This window comes from Pseudonaja textilis, chromosome 12, assembly GCF_049901715.1.
Source record: "Pseudonaja textilis isolate UNSWEBS1 chromosome 12, rPseTex1.2, whole genome shotgun sequence".
NCBI lineage: Eukaryota > Metazoa > Chordata > Lepidosauria > Squamata > Elapidae > Pseudonaja > Pseudonaja textilis.
The window spans coordinates 17,804,806-17,826,425 of record NC_142001.1 but is presented as its reverse complement, the minus strand read 5'-3'; the positions used below and the strand labels follow the sequence as shown (position 1 = coordinate 17,826,425).

Below are 21,620 nucleotides of genomic sequence, written 5' to 3'. Positions count from 1 at the left end.
AGTTTTGTTTTTCCTTTTGTTTTTTTTAAACGCCGCCAAATAGCCAGTTTTGTAGGCGCCAACCCTGTAGAGTTTAATGCATTCGATTGGGGAAGGTCTATGTTAAAAGTATCCGCTGTCTCTCTCTCTCTCTCTCTCTCTCTCTCTTTTTTTTTTTTTGCAAAAAATAATAATAATTCTGTCCTTTCACCTTGTTCTGTGCATGTTTTTCCTCCTTCCGCCCCTCTCTTACTTCCGCTTGCCACTCGCTGCAATTCAGGAGATTCAGGATGGACGCAATGGCTATCCTTCTGACGCAGAATTTGATCAGGTTGACATTTATACTCCTATTTCGTTCCCCTAACTTAAACAGCTCGTGTTTTTTCCGTGGGGCAATGGAAACTCTGCGGGGGTTTTGTGTTTGGTTTTTTTGGGGGGGGTTAACCTGTTCCTCCACAGCTTGGCAACTGAATGGAGGACATGAAACATGGAGACCCGAACAGGGCTGTATGTTTGGAAGAACCTAGCGAATCTGTTCCTGCCAAGGATAGGATTTTGCTGAACTGGGGGAGGTTCTTCTTAAAACGCCCCAAAGTTTAGCCTTATTTCCCCAGGGACTTTGAACTTTCGAGCAAGGGTAATCCTCGACTTACAATTGTAATGTGCCGAAGTTACGATGGCCCTGAGGGCTAAAAAGATACTCCTTTGGTCTTTTTAGCTGCCAGAAAAAGGGAGTCCGGGGGGAAAACAAGGCATTCCTTAAATGCCTAGATAATCACCTCAGTAGCCCAAAGTTGTCAGAACATAAGAAAGTTATCGGAGAGCATGATGGATGACTCTTGGAGAAGGATGTGTCCCATTGGAGAAGTCACATCCAGGGGTGGGAGGAAGACCAGGGTCAAGGGGGAAGTGTATAATGTAAGTTAGTATCGGCTGCATCCAGCTTACGCCAAGATGGCCACTCCTAATAAATCAATTTTATTGTCTCTGAGAGACGCAGCTAGAGACTTTTGATTTGAATGGGGGTGGATTTGCTGGAGTCCTGACAGCCGGCCGATACTAAAATTACATCATACATTTTTCACACTTAACGGCCGTTGCAGCCTCCCAATCAAAACTCAGACACTCAACAACCGACTCGTATTTACGACAGAGGTCGTCCGATCCCCTTTTGCATCCTCCGGGTGAGCAAAAATCACTGAAGGAGCCAGATTCACGTAACCCCCGCCTGACTAACTTAAGAACTGCGACAGGCCGCTTAACAAACTGTGATGAGGAAGGTGTTAAAAGGCGCTTAATGACTGCCTCGCTTAGCAGTGGAAAGCTCAATTCTCTATGACAGTCGTAAATCGAGGGCTACCCATAGCCATGAGGTAGAAAAGACAGAGCCACGGGGCCTTGAATTTTGCCCTTGGGGCCACCGAAACGTCCTTTCCTCCGTTATCAATGCCACACAATGCCGGTAACGGAGCCACCATGAACGCAAGCCGGGCTGCCTTCCTGTACAGGTGTGATCTCTAAGACTTCCAGCAGGTGAGGAGGCTTACGAAGCTTGGCTTACAACCCCCGCCTCCGTTTCCCTGAGCCTTGCTGAAGCCTTTTTAGATCCAGTAGGACCTTAACAACCTTAGTCCACGCTTCTGGAATAATCAGCCTGACTTTTGCCTCAGTGTTTTTGCCACTTAACCCTTGTCCGCTTCGTCAGCGTGTCGTCAAGAGCAAAGCCGTCCAGGTTCACAGAAGCTCCATAGGACCTGGACAGATTGACTCTTGCCTTGATCCAGCAGGAGAGATCCCCAGATCCGCCACAGGGGTCCACAACTCCTCCCCTACTACCTCGCCTGCTTGGGAATCCATCCAGGAACCCTTCCTTTCGCCATGGGGCGAACCCCATGGGTAACTTCCGCATAACTCCTGAGCTTCGTCAAAAGGTCTGCAACGGAAAACCCCGCATTAGCCGGATCGGCCGCGGCCGATCCATCGCAGAACCCGAGGAGTAGGGGATGAGCTGGAATCCAAGTGGCGGGATCCTGTGATCTCCCGGCTCTTTGTCTGCAAACAAGCGTCTGCCACCACCACCCCCACCCTGTCCCAGTTTTGATGGGAAAGAAAGAAAAAAAAACCCCTGTAATTTGTGCGGCTTGTGTCACTTTCTAGCCAAAGCAACTTGCAGTGGTTTCCCCCCCCCCTCCCCCTCCCCCGCTGCAAATAATACCCGAAATTTAATTTTCCACCTTTTGGATCCCTGCCAGGCCCTGAGGGATGGCAACAAGCTGGCCCAGATGGAGGAAGCCCCTCTGTTTCCCGGAGAGTCCATCAAAGCGATCGGTAAGTGAGACGGACCCCCCTCACCCCCTTAAAATGAAGGCGTTTCTCCTTGGCTAAAATGTCACCGGCGAGCCATCTCCCTCGCCGTTCGATAGCTTCCATTACGCGGGAACACAAGATTTTCATCTTTTGCATCCTTAATCCCTTCAACCCCCAAAGCGGGTCTCGCTGAGCACAAAAAGGCGACTCCGCCTGAAAAGAATTTTAATTGCGAATTAACATAGAATTAAGCAAGCCACGAGATGGCTGTCTCTGCGTATAATCCCGCAGATTACTTAACTGCTCAGCAGTTTTCATCCTGATGCTTTGTTGTAGGGGAGAGAGAGAGAGAGAGAGAGAGAGAGATACACACACACACACACACACACACACACACATATAAATATAATTTTACACACACAGACACACATATATATATATTGCGATCATGTTTCAATACTTGGAAATGAAATGTTGGCGCTCTAAACTGCGTCTTTTTTTCTTCTTCTCTGAAACTCCACTGAAAAATTAAAGAGAAGGCCGTGGGGATTCTCAATTGCCCAGGTCATGGCTGTCCCAGAGGGGCTTTTCCAAAAGGCAACTGGAATTTCTTGTTTTGTTTTGTTTTTCTTTTCCTCTGAAAACATTTCGCTTCTCACGTAAGAAGCTGAAGTCAGGGGCTGCCCCAAAGAAGAGGGAGTCAAGCTCTTCTCCAAAGCACCCGAGGCCAGGACAAGAAGCAACGGGTGGAAACTAATCAAGGAGAGAAGCAACTTAGAACTAAGGAGGAATTTCCTGACAGGGAGAACAATTAACCAGTGGAACTCCTTGCCTCCAGAAGTAGTAAATGCTCCAACACTGGAAGTTTTTAAGACGAGATTGGACAACCATTTTGTCTGAAGTGGTATAGAGTTTCCCGCCTAAGCAGTGGGTTGGACTAGAAGACCTCCAAGGTCCCTTCCAACTCTGTTATTCTATTCTATTCGAAGCGATGCGTTTTCAAAAGAAAAACCTAAGAATGTCCAGTTGCCTTTTGGAAAAACACCTTTGGGATCAAGGTGAGCTGGTTGTAATGCATTTGCTATTTCTGGCTGGCTGAAGTCCACAGGTATTCAAGTTGTCCTTCCCTGGAGATCACTTGCTCGATAACGTCAGTAGAACAGCACAATACTTGCTCTAATGCCGTACTTGCTCTGTGGTAATATCAGGAAAACTTTTCAATTGATACGATAGTCTTTTTTTCTGAGGTTTTGACGTGATAAAGCTATTAGACATCTAGCTACTATAATCTAAGCAACTTATGTGGGAGGAAATTAAACAAAAATTATTTAAGGATTGGAGCAGGCACTTTCATTCCATCAAAGAAGTTGATCCTTCTCATTTTGGATGGATATATAATGACTTGCGTGTATATATATACATATACATACATACATACATACATACATACATACATACATACATACATATATATGTCACAATATATATATATATATATTGTATAAACCTAAAATTTAAGACCTCATCTGTGCTTAAACATTCATTTATTTTTGAAATGAGAATCCTTGTGCCTTTAGCATTTCCTAAAATTGACATAGCTTGATCTTTATTTGACTCTTCTATTGTAAAAAATATGAAACTACAAAACGAAGGGGCCTTGCTATGCAAAAGGACTTTATGCCACCCGTCACGCCGTATTCAAATTGGGATTTGAAAGCAGAGATCGTATCTTGCACGAAAGAGTTTTCACTGAAGGGATGTAAGCACTAATAAAATATCACCTTTTCCCTCAGCTAAAGACGTGGTCTATATCTGCCCATTCATCGGAGCCATCAGTGGCACGTTGACAGTGACTGATTACAAAATGTATTTCAAGAATGTTGAGAGGGTGAGTCTTTATTCTGTATTGCACATCATGCATTTTCTTTCTGGGATAGAATAGAATAACAGCGTTGGAAGGGACCTTGGAGGTCTTCTAGTCCAGCCCCCTGCCTAGGCAGGAAACCCTACACCACTTCAGTCCAATCTCTTCTTTAAAAACTTTCAGTGTTGGAGCATTCACAGCTTCTGGAGGCAGGTTGTTCCACTGATGAATTGTTCTCCCTGTCAGGAAATTTCTCCTTAGTTCTAGGTTGCTTCTCTCCTTGATTAGTTTCCATCCGTTGCTTTTCTTGTCCTGCCTTCAGGGGCTTTGGAGAATAGCTTGACTCCCTCTTCTTTGGGGCAGCCCCTGAGATATTGGGACACTGCTATCATGTCACCCTAGTCCTTCTTTTCATCAAATTAGCCACGTCCAGTTCCAGCAACCGTTCTTCATATGTTTTAGCCTCCAGTCCGTCCCTTCATCCTCTTTGTTGCTCTTCTCTGCACTCTTTCTAGAGTCTCGACATCTTTTTTTTACATCGTGGCGACCAAAACTGGATGCAGAATTCCAAGTGTGGCCTTACCAAGGCCTTATAAAGTGGTATTAACACTTGACGTGCTCTTGATTCTATCCCTCTGTTTATGCAGCCTAGAACTGTTGTCGGCTTTTTTTTGTCTAGAGCAATGTGTTTCAAACTTGGCTATTTCATGTCGCATAAACTTCCAGCTGCCACGTTAAGCTGCCACGTTTGAGAAACACCATTCTGGAGGCTTCCTGCTCTTACCCTTTTTTGCAACCAGAAATTTATGTACTAAGCATAAAGACCCGCCGTGTGCTAACGTGTCCTATCACAATTATTTTATCTTGTTCCAGGTGATAAATGTTTACCCGTGGTGTATTTTTGGAAAAAAAAAAACCTTTTGTGTTTTTCATTCAAATTTTAGGATCCACATTTTGTCCTTGATGTTCCCCTCGGAGTAATAAGTAGAGTGGAAAAGATCGGCGTGCAGAGCCACGGAGGCAATTCTTGCGGCATCGAGATTGTGTGCAAGGTAGAGATTGGATGTCTGCGGAGATTCTGTAGGCTTTACAGTTCTGGAGATTTTGTGACGATGCGTGAGTGGCATTTCGCGCATATATATATATATATATATATATATATATATATATATATATATATATATATATATATATGTGGCATTCAGCTTTGTTCGGGTATTTTCCCACGTCATTGTTGTAGTGACGTTTTGGCAGAATCTCATCTGCCATTATCATTCTGCCGAAACAATGCTACAACTTTAAAAGCACAACTACAATGACGTGGGAAAATACCCGAACAAAGCTGAATGCCATACATGTAAGTACCCATGAAAACAAATATATATATGTGTGTGTGTGTATGTGTATGTATATGTATGTGTGTATGTATGTATGTGTGTATGTATGTATGTATGTGTATGTGTATATATATATGTATATGTTTGTGGTGATCCATTGGTGAGCAACTTTCCCAAGCTACTCACAAATACTGTCCTAGAAATCAAAAGTGTAGGATGGAATTTTACGGTGCCCGAAGCATCAATTAAACATGATCCTCTCCAGCGAGAATCGCCAATGTAAAATGCTTAAATTTCTATAAAGTGCTGTAATTTTTTTTTTATATATATATATAAACCAGTCAGACCTAAAGCTATCTTTCGACAGGATATGAGAAACTTGCGGCTTGCTTATAAACAGGAAGAACAGAGACTGGAGATTTTTCAGAACCTGATTACCAGAGCATTTCCTCTTTCTCATGGGCTGGTAAGCCTAAACAAAAAATTCTTACTCCTAGCAAAACGCATAAGGAAGAATAAAAGGATGTAAATACCGTGTTTCCCCCAAAATAAGACCCTGTCTTGTTTTATTTTATTTTTTGCCACCAAAAAGGCACCAGGTCTTATTTTCAGGGGAGGGGGGGGAATGTCATCCACTGACTAACGTCACCTCCTTTTCGCCGTCAGAGGCCTTCAGGAACTTCTTCTTCTGCAGCCAGCAAGGCTTTCCTAAAGGCCTCTGCAGCCAATAACAGAACTCTGGATCGATCTAGAGCTTTGTTATCAGGTCCAGAGGCCTTCAGGAAAGCTTTGCCAGGCTTGTTGGCTGCAGCCAGGCAGGCATCGGGGTGTGCAAGGCCTGGCTACAACTATCCAAAGGTAAGTAGTAGGGCAGGAAGGAAGGAAAGAAGGAAGGAAGGAAGAGTAATAGCACCTAGATTTATATACCGCTTCACGGTGCTTTCCAGCCCTCTCTTAAGTGGTTTACAGCCTCGTTCCCCAATAATCTGGCTCCTTGTTTTACCCACCTCAGAAGGATGGAAGGCTGAGTCAACCTTGAGTGGGTCTTTTTTCAGCGCCATTATAACTTCGAATGGTCACTAAATGAAAAGTTGCAAGTCGAGGACTGCTGTAATATTAAAAATGAGTTTGGGTGGTTATGTTTGCTGGCACGTAGGTTCATTCTTGCTTCTCAGAATTAAATCTGTCTATGAAAATCAAGAAGCAAAGTTCAGTGACACTAACCTTGGCTTTCCTTTCATCCAGCCATTCTTTGCGTTCACTTACAAAGAGAAATTTCCTACTAACGGTTGGAAGGTTTATGATCCGGTGGCAGAGTATAAAAGACAGGTGAGCCTGGTTGATTTTCATGTTTTGTATACCATCAGTGTATAGGAAAATAATCATTAAAAAATGTATATGTTTGAATACGAATTCTCTGCCAAGATACTCAAGATTGTTTACGGTATACAGTAGAGCTAAATGGATATAACACATTAACAAGATACCTGAAGAATAGGGAAAATACCAGGTGTCAACCTGTTTAATATACACACCAGGAATTTTAAACTTTAAGCTGCTTGCTTGCTGTGTTCCCAAACATTGCATTTGTGTAATTTTAATCCAGGGGAAAAAAAATATCACTCTACCGAACTATTTATCCCAATTAGGTTACATTTGCTTCCGGCAGTTGGTCTGTCATTATCAAAGTTTGATGTATATAAAAATGTTTTGTTTTTCCAGGGTTTACCCAACGAGAGCTGGAAAATATCCAAAATTAACAGCATGTATGAATTTTGTGACACATATCCTGCCGTTCTTGTTGTGCCAACCAGCGTCAAAGATGAAGATCTCTCCCGGGTGGCTGCTTTTAGAGCGAAAGGCAGAGTTCCAGTAAGTAAGATGGAGATTAAAAATGGAAGTGTTGATGTCAAACTTCTTCACACCCTCATACCATAAACTGACGTGTTTTCATGAATGCTTAAATTATAAACCGGATCATTCCTCGGGGATATAGGCTGAATTAAGGAAAGCTGGATTGAAAGAGGATGTGCTGAGTTTTAAAAATGGAGGAAGAATAGCACTTGGCAGACTTACATACCGCTTCGCGGTACTTTATAGCCCTCACTATGCGGTTTACAGAATCAACCTATTGCCCCCAATAATCTGGGTCCTCATTTTACCAACTTCAGAAGGACAGAAGGCTGAGTCAACTTTGAGCTGGTCAGGATCAAACTCCTGGCAGAGGGCAGTTAGCCTGCAACAGTACTTAGACTTATAAACCGCTTCACAGTGCTTTACAGCCCTCTCTAAGCAGTTTACAGAGTCAGCCTCTTGCCCCCAACAATCTGGGTCCTCATTTTATGGTACCAACCTCGGAAGGATGGAAGGCTGAGTCAACCTTGAGCCGGTCAGGGATCGAACTCCTGACAGTGGGCAGAATTAGCCTGCAATACTGCATTCTAAACACTGCACCACAACAGCTCCCATCTCCTCCCACTTATAGCTGTATGAATGTAACATGGTTGCTCGTATCCTTACAATTTTTATTATTATTCTTTTATTGACTGTTTACTAGTATGATTTGATAGGCCCTAGCTTATTATTATGTGTCCTAGTATGATTTATATGTTTTATATGTTTCCTAGTATGATTTATAGTACACTCTGACTACTACCTATGATTCTTGACATATGTATCTTGAGACCATATGCACCAAAACAAATTTCTTGTGTGTCCAATCACATTTATGTCCAATGAAGAATTCTATTCTTTTCTATTCTATTCTATTCTATTCTATTCTATATTCTCTTCTCTTCTCTTCTCTTCTCTTCTCTTCTCTTGATAACCTGTGCTGTGTCGATAAAATTAGTCTGATAGATGACAATACAAGGATCTTCAGGCTCAAGTACTAAAATTCAAGAAGCTCAGTGAAAGAATAGGAGGAGATGTAATAGGTGTTCCAGACGCTTTAAGTGGGCAGAGTTGTGTAAAAATAGTTGTCTGTCGGGGTTTTGTTGTTGTTTTTATTCTTGGAATACTGCATCCAGTTTTGGTCACCACAGTAGAGAAAAGATGTTGAGAGTCTAGAAAGAGTGCAGAGAAGAGCAAGAAAGATTATTAGGGGCTGGAGGCTAAAACACACGAAGAATGGTTGCGGGAATTGGGTAGGTCTAGTTTAATGAAATGAAGGACATGATAGCAGTCTTCCAATATTTGAGGGGCTGCCCCAAAGAAGAGGGAGTCAAGCTATTCCCCAAAGCACCTGAAGGCAGGACAAGAAGCAATGAAGGGAAACTAATCAAGGAGAGAAGCAACCTAGAACTAAGGAGGAATTTCCTGACCGTTAGAAGAATTAACCAGTGGAACTCCTTGCCTCCAGAAGTTGTAAATGCTCCAACACTGGAAGTTTTTAAGAAGAGATTGGACAGCCATTTGTCTGAAGTGGTGTAGGGTTTCCTGCCTAAGCAGAGGGTTGGACTAGAAGACCTCCAAGGTCCCTTCCAACTCTTTCATTCTGTTCTTGCTATTTTGCACTGTATCTGATTGCTTCCCATTGATTAATTGCATCTTCTTTATGCATTCCATTTAACGTGGTGAATTTCAGCAAGGGCTTTATTTGTAAGTTAGTTTCTTTCTCTCCTCTTCCACCCCCCCCCCACCATCCTTCACCTCCACCCCCTCTCTTAACCTAGGTGTTATCCTGGATTCACCCCGAGAGCCAGGCCACCCTCACTCGATGCGGCCAGCCTCTCATCGGGCCAAACGACAAACAGTGCAAAGAGGACGAGAAGTACCTACAGACCATCATGGACGCCAACGCTCAGTCTCACAAGCTTTTCATCTTCGATGCGAGGCAAATGAGCGTTGCCGACACCAACAGGGTAGGAGAGACACACAGGAGGAGGAAAAGGAGGATTAAAGGAGCTTCGGCAAAGCCCCCCCAAAAAGGCGATTTGGTTTCAGTTGAAATGTCAACTTGTCAAGTGTTCATTATTATTTTTATCCCACCTTTATTGTTTTTATAAATAACTCGAGGCAGTCAACGTAACACTCCTTCCTCCTCCTGTTGGCCCCACATCACCAACCTTGTGAGGTGGGTTGGACAGAAAGAGGGAGGGACAGACAGACAAATATTGAAAGAGAGAGAGAGAGAGAGAACGAGAACACGCACTGGCTTAAGTCACCTAGCTCCACTTTCATGCAAAAAATGGGACTAGAACTCATCATCTCCTGGTGACTGGGCCAAAGTTACCCAGCTGGTTTTCATGCCTAAGACAGGACTACAACTCCCAGTCTCCTGGTGATTGGCCCATAGTCACGCAGCCAGATTTCATGCCTAAGGTGGGACTAGAACTCCCAGGTCTCCTAGTGGTTGGCCCACAGTCACCCAGCCGGCTTTCATGCCCAAGGCAGGACTAGAATTCACCGCCTCCCGTTTTCTAGCCCGGTGCCTGAACCAACAGACCAAACTGCTTCACCACACAATGCGTAGGGGTGATGGAAACCCACTGTAATTTCAGGCCAAAGGCGGTGGGTACGAAAGCGAAAGTGGCTATCCCAACATGGAATTGATCTTTCTGGAAATCCCGAATATACACGTGATGAGGGAATCGCTGCGTAAGCTGAAAGAAATCGTTTACCCCACCATCGACGAGTCCCGGTGGCTGTCCAACGTGGAGAGTACGCACTGGCTGGAGTATATACGGGTAACGTGGGATCGTATCGCGCTTATATCGTGCTTCTCTTTAGGCTTCCTTCTCTCTCCCACCGGGAGAGATTTCATATCGAAGTAGTTATTTTAAAGCAGAGGGATTCCCCACCTTGGCCACTTTTCATATCTGCGGACTTCCAACTCCCAGAACTCACCACGCAGCCATTCTGACTGGGGAATTCTGGGAGTTGTAAGTCCACAAGTCTTAAACGTCCCCAAGGTTGGAGACTCCTGCCCTAGCTCAAAGACTACCTGTCGTGCGAAGCCACCCAAAGGTTCCTTGTTTGAACTAAGGCGGTGGGTTTTCAAGGGAGGAGGGTCTGCCTGTGGATTAGACGACCATTTGTCTGAAGTGGTGTAGGGTCTCCTGCCTAAGCAGCGGGTTGAAGACCCCCAAGGTCCCTTCCCAACCCTGTTACTTTATCTATCTCAACTTGGATTTTTCTTCTTCTCTTTTCTTTTTTCTCCAAATTACACATCTCTATTTACATTGTTAACGGTATCGTGTCATAGATATTACATATACTTGCATTTATTTCTGTACATTAATCCTTACTCCTATGTTCTAACCACTTATACCGTTTATCCCATACTGCATAGCATTCTGATTCCTCCTTGCCTTTTAGTTAACAGATAATCAGAGTTGGAAGGGACCTTGTAGGTCATCTAGTCCAAACCCCCGCCCAAGTGGGAGACCCTACACTATTTCTGACAGATGGGAGCTCAGTCTCTTCTTGAAAGCCTCCAGGGATGAAGCTCCCACAACTTCTGAAGGCAGCTTCTGTTCTATGGGTTTATGGCTGTCACTGTCAGAAAATTCCTCCTTATTTCCAGGTTGAATCTCTCCTTGATCAGTTTCCATCCATTATTCCTTGCCTGGCCTTCGTTTGAAAATAGCTTGACCCCCTTTCTCCTCTCTGTGGCAGCCCCTCAAATATTGGAAGACTGCTCTCCTGTCTCCCCTGGTCCTTCTCTTTACTAGACTAGCCAAGCCCAGTTCCTGTAACTGTTCTTCATATGTTTTAGTCTCCAGTATCCTAATCATCCTGGTTGCCCTTCTCTGTACTTCTTCTAGAGTCTCAACATTTATTCAATATTCTGTTATCTCCTGTAGCCATCTTTGTAGCTTCGCCCAATATTTCCTGGCTTTGGGGCATTGCCACCACATATGAAAGAACGTTCCATCTTTCTGCTTGAATTTCCAGCACTCTGATTTCCTATTTGGGTACATTTTTGCCAATCTCACTGGCGCTAAATGCCATCGATAGAACGTTTTATACGGGTTCTCTTTATAAGCTGTTGACAATGTTAACTTTTTGGTCTATAATTTTTCACAATCATCTAGTTCTATACTACGACCTATATTAATTGCCCAGGCCATCATTGACCCTTTTAACTATTTCTTCCTCTTCTTCTTTTTGTCTAAAAGATGCTTCTGGCTGGAGCTGTGAGAATTGCTGACAAAATTGAATCGGGCAAAACCTCGGTGGTCGTACATTGCAGCGACGGTTGGGACCGGACCACTCAGTTGACTTCTTTGGCGATGCTCATGCTGGACAGCTACTACCGGACCATCAAAGGCTTCGAGGTCCTCTTGGAGAAGGAATGGATGAGTTTCGGCCATCGCTTTGCCATGGTGAGTATCACGCAAGACGGATGCCAGGATTCCGGCGATCACCCTAATTAAATCATAAGCCTCAATCCAAGCTTCAAAAAACTTCAAATGATTTATTAGGAGCGACATGCCGGCATGATCTGTATGAAGCCAACTGTTAGGATTCTTGTCGCCAGAGCGGGGTTTTGTTCAACAGATATTTTCTCAATGTGCACAGAGAGAGAAATATCTGCCTCTACCTAGAATCGAACTCATAGCCTCCTGGTTGTGAGGCGAGAGCTCCACCTCTAGGCCACCGCACCACTCTCCCAAGAAAGTCCAGTTGCCTTTTGAACAAGCATTCTAAGGCTGATCCATTTCAATTATGAAATGGCTGTTCCTTTTTTTCCCCCCCAAATGTTTTCTATCCATTGCTAACATCATACTCCCCAGACCTGAGGGTTGTATGGCTCCCAGGCTACATTCAACCTTTTGGCTGTCCCTGTCCAGCCTCCGTAGATGCTTTTATTTTGAAGGTGACTGGTATTTTTTTTCAAATTTGCATAGGTGCATGCATGCATTCCTATGGACCTTCACACCTATTGATTCGCCCTTCCACAACAATCCCAGATTCTCAAGTGGTCCCTTGGGAAAATGAATTAAATTAGATTAAATTAGATTAACAGAGTTGGAAGGGGCCTTGTAGGTCAACTAGTCCAACCCCCTGCCCAAGCAGGAAACTACACCATTTCAGACAGATGGCAGTCCAGTCTCTTCTTGAAAGCCTCCAGGGATGAAGCTCCCACAACTTCTGAAGGCAACTTCTGTTCCATGGGTTGAGTGTTCTCACTGTCAGAAAGTTTCCCCTTATTTCCAGGTTGAATCTCTCCTTGATCAGTTTCCATCCATTATTCCTTGTCTGGCCTTTGGATGCTTTGGAAAATAGCTTGACCCCCTTCCTCCTCTCTGGGGCAGCTCCTCAAATATTGGAAGACTTGCTCTCCTGTCTCCCCGGTCCTTCTCTTCCCTAGACTAGCCAGGCCCGGTTCCTGTAACCGGTCATCGTATGTTTTAGTCTCCAGTCCCCTCATCATCCTGGTTGCTCTTCTCCCCACTCTTTCTAGAGTCCCAGTATCTTTTTTATAGTGTGGTGACCAAAACTGCAGGATTCTAAGTGTGACCTTACTAAGGCTTTATAGTGTGATATTAGTACCTCCCTTGATCTTGATTGTATCCCTCTGTTAAGGCAATTTAGGATTGCATTGGCTTTTTTGGCTGCCCTAAAAAATTGGAATACTGCTATCGTGTCTCACCTGAATTGCCCACCCCTGTTCTACACCCATGAATGTGGGCTGCGTCCATCGTTTGCAGGCTAGGTTCCTACATGACAGCAACTTAACATATTGTTTGGCAGCATTCAGATGGGTGGACTTCAACTCCCAGAATTCCCCAGCTTCCTAAGTTCCTTTTTATTTTTGTTTTCCTCTCCTACAGCGAGTCGGACATGGAGACGATGATCACGCAGATGCTGATAGATCCCCTGTCTTCCTACAGTTCATAGATTGTGTCTGGCAAATGACAAAGCAGGTGAGAAGATATCGATTCGTTTATTTATTTATTTTGTGTGTGTGTGTGTGTGTGTGAGAGAGAGAGAGAGAGAGAGAGAGAGAGAAAGAAAGAAAGAAAGAAAGAAAGAAAGAAAGAAAGAAAGAAAGAAAGAAAGAAAGAAAGAAAGAAAGAAATATACCACTGATGCATCATCACAAACTCTCCGGAACCGTAAAGGCTACAAACTTGAAATTTGGCACGTATGTTCCTCTTGGCTTCTAGGGGCTCACTAAGAAAGGATTTTTCAAAATGACCATCAGAGCATTAGCATTTCCTATATTATTATTATTAACATGCTCTGATGCTAAAGAGTTCTACTCCCCCTTCCCACCTGAAAAGAAATCTCTTCCAAATGCAAAACACAAGCAGAGGAGAGGAGTTTCAGTTTCACAGCACCAAGCAGCTTTAGTACAGAACAGTTGAGCTAAGCCACGCCCAGGCTCCTTGCTGTCTCGTTCTTGCTCACACAGCAAATACTCTTTTCAGTTTCCAAACAGCCCTCAACTCTCTCACACACTGACAGGATGCTAGCCAGATGAATACTGATAGATCATAGGCAGAGGCAGAATTTTTTCCCCCTTATTTTCTTCCCCCAAAACTGAGCCCGACCACGTAGTTTCGTAGTGAAGCGTGGGTATCAAGCTAGTTTCACATATTTATGTTCAGAAAGGCTCTTGGAAGCCAACCTAGAAAGGGTTTGAGTTAAACTGCTTTTCAAGCAGAAAAATCTAGAGTGATTTCATTGTCTTCTCTTGCTTAGGATGAGCTCACGCGAGCAATTAAAAAAACCCCTTTTCAGGAATATTTAGGCCAAGCATTTACACAAAGCAGCAAGCATTTGAATTCTTGTCTTTTGAAATATCATAAATAGACCTTCATATCTTGCTCAGATGAATTGGCCAACCTAGACATCTGCAAGAGCTGGGATTTGTTTTTGATCAACATTTTGATCAGGTTTCCCGCATCACTGGGAATCAAAGCCTCCATCCCTGGAGGCTTTTAAGAAGAGACTGGACATCCATTATGTTCAGAAATAGAATAGGTCTCCTGTGTGAGCAGGGGGTTGCCCTAGATGATCTCCAAGGTCTCTTCCGACTCTCGTTACTGTTGCCTGAACCGCGCTAGCCCAGCTGAGCATGTTGTAACACACCTTCCCCCCCGCGTGTGTTTAAGTCCACGAAAACACTCTCTGCTTCAGTGAGAAGTGGATTGCCTTTTACTCATGGGGGGAAAATATAAACTAAGTTGTGTTTCCATTTTAGTTCCCAGCCGCCTTCGAATTCAACGAGCTGTTTTTGATCAACATTTTGGATCACCTGTACAGCTGTCTGTTTGGCACCTTTTTGTACAACTCGGACCATCAGCGAGTAAAAGAGGTAAATAGTCCATGTGCAACATGATGATTGGATAAAACGGCGAGAAAGATATTTGGGGGTCATTTTTCTCGTAGAGCAGGAATATCTAAGCTTGGCCACTTGAAGGCCAGTGGACTTCAGCTCCCAGAATTCCCCAGCCAGCCATGCTGGCTGGGGAATTCTGGGAGTTGAAGTCCACAGGCCTTCAAGTGGCCAGACATGAACACTCGTGTGTACAGCATGAAAAGATTTAAATATTCGTCTGTCACAGCACCAAACTCCACAAAGTCTTTGACGTGAACACCATTCCTGCCTTTAAGAGCAAGTTAACATTTCTAGCCGAAACGACCAGCTTAAGGGCATAATGTGACACAGAAGTGTCTGGAGTTTGATCTTCCTCCCCGGTGGGTTAGATGTTCTACATTTTGGGTCTAATAATCCTCAATTTCCAGGACTAGAAATTGCAAAACCAGGTAGAAATAGAGAGCTACGTCTACCTTCTGAGTCCCCGTTGACTTCCAAGCCATCCAAAAGCTCCAGCTAGGTAGGATTTCTCTCCTGTTTTTTGAGAAGAGGTGGTGTCCTTTCAAATTGCTCTCGTATTCGAAGGAACGCAGCCAAATTGCATGGCTGTGCCACAAGATGGAGCTGAATTATAGATCCTTCCTAGCCTGGCTCTCAGCCTCTCATGAATGGATAATCTAATAAGGCAGCTCCCTCTTTCGGGGTGGGTGGGAGAGGGAAGAAGGAAGGAAGGAAAAAAAAGAAAAAAGAAAATGCCATTTAAGAGATGACTGTAGTGGAAACAAATGCTTTATAGCACCGGAGGAATAGAGAATTGCGAGAGAAATCCAATAACGGATTCCAGTTCTGAAACCTCGATTTAATAATGGCTGTATAAGGGAAGATTGCACTCGACTTTGAATTTTAATGACCCTGTTAAACGTAGACATTTGATTACAACGCACAATATTTTGGTAGGTTTAAGGATTACACCTGTTTTGTTTTTTTTCCCTACAGTTCCCCTTCATCGATTCTATGCTCTAGAATTCGCTGACATTCAGACAATTTCATTGTTTCAGGATTTTATCTTATTTCCCTGCCCTCAAAACAGGCACCATTCACTGTGACAAGGGCATCGTGGCTACCCAGCTCGTTACCCACACAGGCCTAAATTTTAAATCAATCAACTAATTGCCCGATAAACGTTTTTTAAAAATGGCTCAGTATTCTAAAATAACCCTGGCCCGTTTTGTACCGGCCTCAGAACTGCCAGCAATGGCTGAGAATATGCCCGGGATGGGGAAACCTATGGCACAGGTGGCCATTTGTACGGGCACGCGAGCCCCAGCCAAAGTTACCTGCACTGCGCATCCGTTTGCCTCTCAGCTGATTTTCGGCCCATTTGAGGCAGTTTTCGCCTGGAGGTTTGAGGGAGGCCTCCGCAGCCTCGGGAGGCCGAAAAACGGCCCTTCCGGAAATACCAGAAGTGCCGAAATGGGCCCGTTTTTCGGCCTTCAGAGGCTTCCCTCAAGCCTCCAGGTGGGTGAAAACGGCCACTTCTGGTATTTCCTCGAGCCTCTGAGAGGGCAAAAACGGCCTCAAATGGGCAGAAAATCAGCTGGGAGGTGCGCACGTGCTCAGTGCAGGTAAGGGGGCGGGTGTGTTGCGCACGCGTGTGCGGGGGGGGGCACATTGCATTGTGGATGCTAGCACACTCGTGCGCTTTTGACATACCACAACAAAAAGGTTTGCCATCACTGTTCTATGCAGTCAGTCCTTAACTTAAGATCAGAATTGAGCCCGAAATTTCTATGGCCGAGCGAGACAATTGTAACGTGAGATTTGCCCCATTTTACATGCTTTCTGACTAAGAAATATTTCAAACACAAAGAGTCTCCAAACACAACCCAAGATAGTCCGAACGTTGACAAAGGCTTGAGTGTAAAAACTTCTTTGCTTCCTGCAAAGAACTCCGGTTTCTCAACTGGCTTTTATCTCTTAAGGGAGGGGCCATCACCTTGCAGCCTTACTCCCGAGTCACCTGTGCTGCTGCAGCTGCTCTCTCCTTTGAGCAGCCCTGCACGCGCACGCACTGGGCGCAGGCTTCTCGGGGGCCTCTTCCTCACTGTTGCCAGCCTCCACAATCTCCGAAGGCAGCACTCCACTCCCTGAGGGTCCTGGCCCCATCCCTGCATCACACACAGGCCCCCTCATCTGAGTCCTCGCTCTCTCAGACCTCAGCCGTCCACACCTGCTGCCAGCTTACCAGAACAGATTCTGTCTGTATAAAGTATTTGCAAATAATGAACTAAACTTCAGCTGGATTGTTTTACGGTGTTTTTGGGGCTAGACCTGACAACCTGTCTGGTGCTTGCTCCTCTTCCAGGAGAAGGCAGCTCACCAAACCCATCTGAGTGATAATGCAGCATCGTTTTTCTTTTAGTATACCCTTTTCATAACTGTGTTTGTTTTCCTCAGGAGATAAACACCAAAACTGTCTCTCTGTGGTCCTACATCAATAGCCAGGCGGAAGAATTCAGTAACCCTTTCTACGTCAACTACAAGAACCACGTTCTCTATCCAGTAGCCAGTTTAAATCATTTGGAATTGTGGGTCAACTACTATGTACGTTGGAACCCCCGAATGAGACCCCAGGTAAGGTCTGCCTGCAATTTGTTTTGCAAATTTGCAAAAAGCAAACGACAGAAGCGTCTACTTCTGAAGTAGGAATCTTAAGAGCTTTGACTACAATCATACAAATAATCCCAGGGGTGACTAACAGGAGATTAGATCTGCTGAACTTTCTTTCTCTCCCTTTCATCCCGGCAGCAGCTCAGGACATATAATCACTGTGATGCAGTTATTAAAAACTGCAGATCGAAGTCACAACTCTTAGTTAAAAGTTAGGATCCACTGCACATAAGCAGCGGGGGGGCCACAAGGTTCCATCTTGGGCCCCGTACTCTTCAATCTCTTCCTAAAACGACTTATAAGCCAACTGCCAGCTAATGAATATTGCCACTCTGGTGTGGAATTTTGGCCAAAACAAAAAATGCAACGTATCGGGCCCCAGCTACAGATCATTTTGAAGAAACCACAATTTGGGGAGGTAGAATTCTTTATTGGCCAAGTGTGATTGGACGCACAAGGAATTTGTCTTGGTGCAAATGCTCTCAGTGTACATAAAAGAAAAGATACATTCGTCAAGAGTCAAGAATCATCAGGTACAACAATTATAGTCATAAGGTAGAATAGAATAGAATAGAATAGAATAGAATAGAATAGAATAGAATAGAATAGAATAGAATAGAATAGAATAGAATAGAATAGAAGAATATAGGAATAGAATCTAAACAGAATGGGACAGGATGGGATGGAACGGGATAGAGAATAGAAGAGAAGAGAAATTAGAAGAGAAGAGAATTCTTTATTGGCCAAGTGTGATTGGACACACAAGGAATTTGGCTTGATGCAAATGTTCTCAGTGTGCATAAAAGAAAAGATACATTCGTCAAGAATCATCAGGGATGACACTTAATAATAGTCATAGGGTACAATAAGCAATCAAATCATACTAGGAAACAGTATAAATTGTAAGGATACAAGCAACAAAGTTAGTCATGCAGTCGTAAGTGGGAGGAGATGGGTGACGAGTGATGAGAAGATTAATAGTAATAGTAATGCAGACTTTGTAAATAGTTTGACAGTGTTGAGGGAATTATTTGTTTAGTATAGCGATGGTTTTCGGGGGGGAAAACTGTCCTTGTGTCTAGTTGTGTGTGCAATGCTCTGTAGTTTTGAGGGTAGGAGTTGAAACAGTTTGTGTCCAGGATGTGAGGGGGTCTGTGAATATTTTCACAGCCCTCTTTTTGCATGTTTTGAAGGAAATGTTTCATTGAGATGGCTGGGAACACAGCCTTGTGTGGAAAAAGCTTTTGGTAGGGAAGAACCAAACACCAATGTAGTTTTACATTTTAAATAACAATAGATCAATCAGCAAATTGTTCTAAGCTTCCCCCCCCACACACACACACACCACCCCTTAGATATAAAAGCTTGGTGCTGAAGTATAAATACATACTGTAGTCCACATTTCATTATCAATTATTCATGCAGATATTAAAGCCATCTGTGATCGTTCCCGAAATAAACATGGATAGATCTCAGATGGAGCCTTAGCCAACCAAGTTGAGGTGATCTGCGGATTCCTTCCAAAGCAAACCAGGAAGGAAGGAAGGAAGGTCTTGCCACAAATAGATCTGAGGTGTTTGCACCTGGGGGTGTCCCATATTTTAAAACATTCTTCGTAGGAAATGAGGCTCCGTGTCAGTTTTCTCCTTGAAGACTTCGAGGTTAAACTGAGAAGATGCTTCTTTGATCGGTATCTTTTTTATAGAATGGAATAGAAATAGAATAGAATAGAATAGAATAGAATAGAATAGAATAGAATAGAATAGAATAGAATAGAATAGAATAGAATAGAATAGAATAGAATAGAACAGAACAGAACAGAACAGAACAGAACAGAACAGAAGTCTTTATTGGCCAAGTGTGATTGGACACACAAGGAATTTGTCTTTGGTGCAAATGCTCTCAGTGTACATTAAAGAAAAGATACATCTGTCAAGAGTCAAGAATCATCAGGTACAACACTTAATCATAATAGTCATAATAGGGTACAATAAGCAGTCAAATCATACTGGGAAACAGTCCATATAAATCGTAAGGATACCAGCAACAAAGTTACAGTCATATAGTCATAACTGGGAGGAGATGGGTGACAAGGAGTGATGAGAAGATTAATAGTAATGCCAATAGTAAACAGTTGGACAGTGTGGAGGGAATTAGTTGTTTAGCAGAGTGATGGCATTCGGGGAAAAACTGTCCTTGTGTCTAGTTGTTCTGGTTATTAAGTTATAAGGTATTATAAAATACAAAATACAAAAGCAAATAAGAGGACAGTGATGGGGAAGGGAAAAGGGGAAAGAAAAGTGAGGAAGGATAGGGAAAGAAAAAGAAAAGGAAGCATTGACTTCTGACTCTCTGTTACAGAAGAATAAGGCATGAACAACAAATCACAACTTTTTGTTCTACCCATAACAGTCATTACTATCAAAATCTATTCATTTAATCTGTAAGACCCAAAACCAAAGTTTGGTTCTTTTTCACATCAAGCATGAAGCTCAGAAACGGTTTCCATGTGGAAACAAAAAGGACTTATGTTCTTTTCTTCAAGTGAGGTAGTCAAAACTGACCACTTTGCTTCAAACTGAGATGTTTTCTGGAAGTCCACGTGGAAACGGGGCCCACACACCAAACCAGCTGCCCAGGCATCGCACAAGATTGGCAGTGCCTTTGGAGGGATGTTGTGGATGGGTCAAGTGCGGTAGCGCATCTGAACATTCCCTTGTGGGAACCAGCTGCATGAAAAGGGCATGTATAATTTCGAAGAACAACCCAAGAGCAGACTCCGCTCCCTTCCAGCACTGATGATGCTACCTAGTTGGGTCATGAAATGTCTGCAAGAAAATAACCAAGTTCAGGGACCGGGGAAGACCCCAAAGAACCGTCAAATTGACACGCATCCCGCTGAAAGGAGGTTTAATTTCCCGTAATTCAGTGTTGGATTTCCAAAATCCCGGAAGCCATTCCTTGCTGAAATGACCTTCTGAAACCAGAAACTGGTTTGAGGATGTTGACTTTCTACTCCTCTATCAGCTTCCTTGGGAATAAGCTCCCTTGAAGATTAACTTGAGAGAAAACATGCATTCGATTATCTGGGATGGCTAAAGATCCCGCCAGATTGAGGAACCAAGACCATGTGTGAATTTCCAATTAAACTGATTTATTATTGCTTGTGCCTTTGCACAGGAATCTACTCAACTTGGCAGTGAGGGTTAGCACTGTTTTGGTGCTAAATCAGGCTCGCCGGCATTCAAGAGGGGTTGGACTTGGTCTGTTTGTGACTAGGTAGCGATTCTAGGCTGATTCCTCTCTTGACCCCACCCCACATTCTGCCATCCCTTCTCCTCAAGTTCCCCTCTTTGTTCATCCGTGAATTAAAACAGCTGCAGGCAGTCTGTTTTGTCCAAATAAGACAAAAACATTGTAGAGTGTGCTGTTACTCCCATTACAGCAGTGCACTTTTAGTTCATAATGGAATTCCTGTCCATTATAGATATACTGTAGGTCCCCCTCACCATGGATGGTCTGTCTATAAGTGCATTGATATATGGTCCCATCCCATGGCAGGAAGAGAACCCTGCCTGTTTCCCAACGTTTAGGCCAAAGAGGGGAATCATCACAGTCAACACCCCACCCCACACCACCCCAAAGAAGGCCCAAAACACCCATTGTCTTCCCGCCCGGGGGAGAGTGCGTTGACCGTTGGGTGCTCCGTTCTGCTCCCTTCTCGCGCCATTCCAGCGCATTATTCTAGCAGCCACGATGTGGGTGGGATCGTCTTGCAGAATCAAGCAGCGGGGTTAAAATAGTCATTTCGTTCGACAGATGCTTTCGGAGGAAGGGAAGGGGGGCGGAAATAAAAAAGAAAAAAAAAAGGAAGATTTAAGGCCCTTCCAAAGCAAGACACACATTCGCTGCAGAACCATTTCCCATCAGATGGGCGTCCTTGAAGCTGGCAAAGGAGCCTCTGCAAGACTTTGGTTCCGTGCAGTTTGGAACAAGCCATGCCTGAAGTGCGTGGTGCTTATACGGCCTTCTCCTTGTGGGTATGTGAATGTTGTACCACACAATGCTGGGAAGGGGGTGGGTGAGAAGAGAGGCCATCTCTTTTCCCCCCCCACCCCCACCCCAGATGTACGGAGAGGGAGGGAGGGAGAGAGAGAGAGAGAGAGAGAAATCCTCATGTAAATGGTGG

The 21,620-nt window shown here is 44.0% G+C and overlaps 1 protein-coding gene across 10 annotated transcripts in view; it reads left to right on the top strand.

Annotated features, from left to right (window-relative positions):
* Positions 1 to 21,620, top strand: part of MTMR1 (myotubularin related protein 1) — a 32,068-nt gene that overhangs the window by 7,690 nt on the left and 2,758 nt on the right. For 5 of the 10 annotated variants that reach the window (XM_087941157.1, XM_087941156.1, XM_087941158.1 and 2 more), the window contains 12 exons: positions 2,232 to 2,307; positions 4,080 to 4,174; positions 5,095 to 5,202; positions 5,855 to 5,953; positions 6,733 to 6,816; positions 7,210 to 7,359; positions 9,162 to 9,350; positions 9,990 to 10,175; positions 11,610 to 11,816; positions 13,269 to 13,361; positions 14,645 to 14,758; positions 17,219 to 17,395. In XM_087941157.1, coding sequence (XP_087797283.1) covers positions 2,232 to 2,307; positions 4,080 to 4,174; positions 5,095 to 5,202; positions 5,855 to 5,953; positions 6,733 to 6,816; positions 7,210 to 7,359; positions 9,162 to 9,350; positions 9,990 to 10,175; positions 11,610 to 11,816; positions 13,269 to 13,361; positions 14,645 to 14,758; positions 17,219 to 17,395 — 1,578 coding nt within the window. Of the gene's footprint in view, positions 1 to 259; positions 311 to 2,231; positions 2,308 to 4,079; positions 4,175 to 5,094; positions 5,203 to 5,854; positions 5,954 to 6,732; positions 6,817 to 7,209; positions 7,360 to 9,161; positions 9,351 to 9,989; positions 10,176 to 11,609; positions 11,817 to 13,268; positions 13,362 to 14,644; positions 14,759 to 17,218; positions 17,396 to 21,620 lie in introns of all 10 variants that reach the window. The other 5 variants (XM_087941155.1, XM_087941154.1, XM_087941161.1 and 2 more) reach the window with 2 other exon arrangements.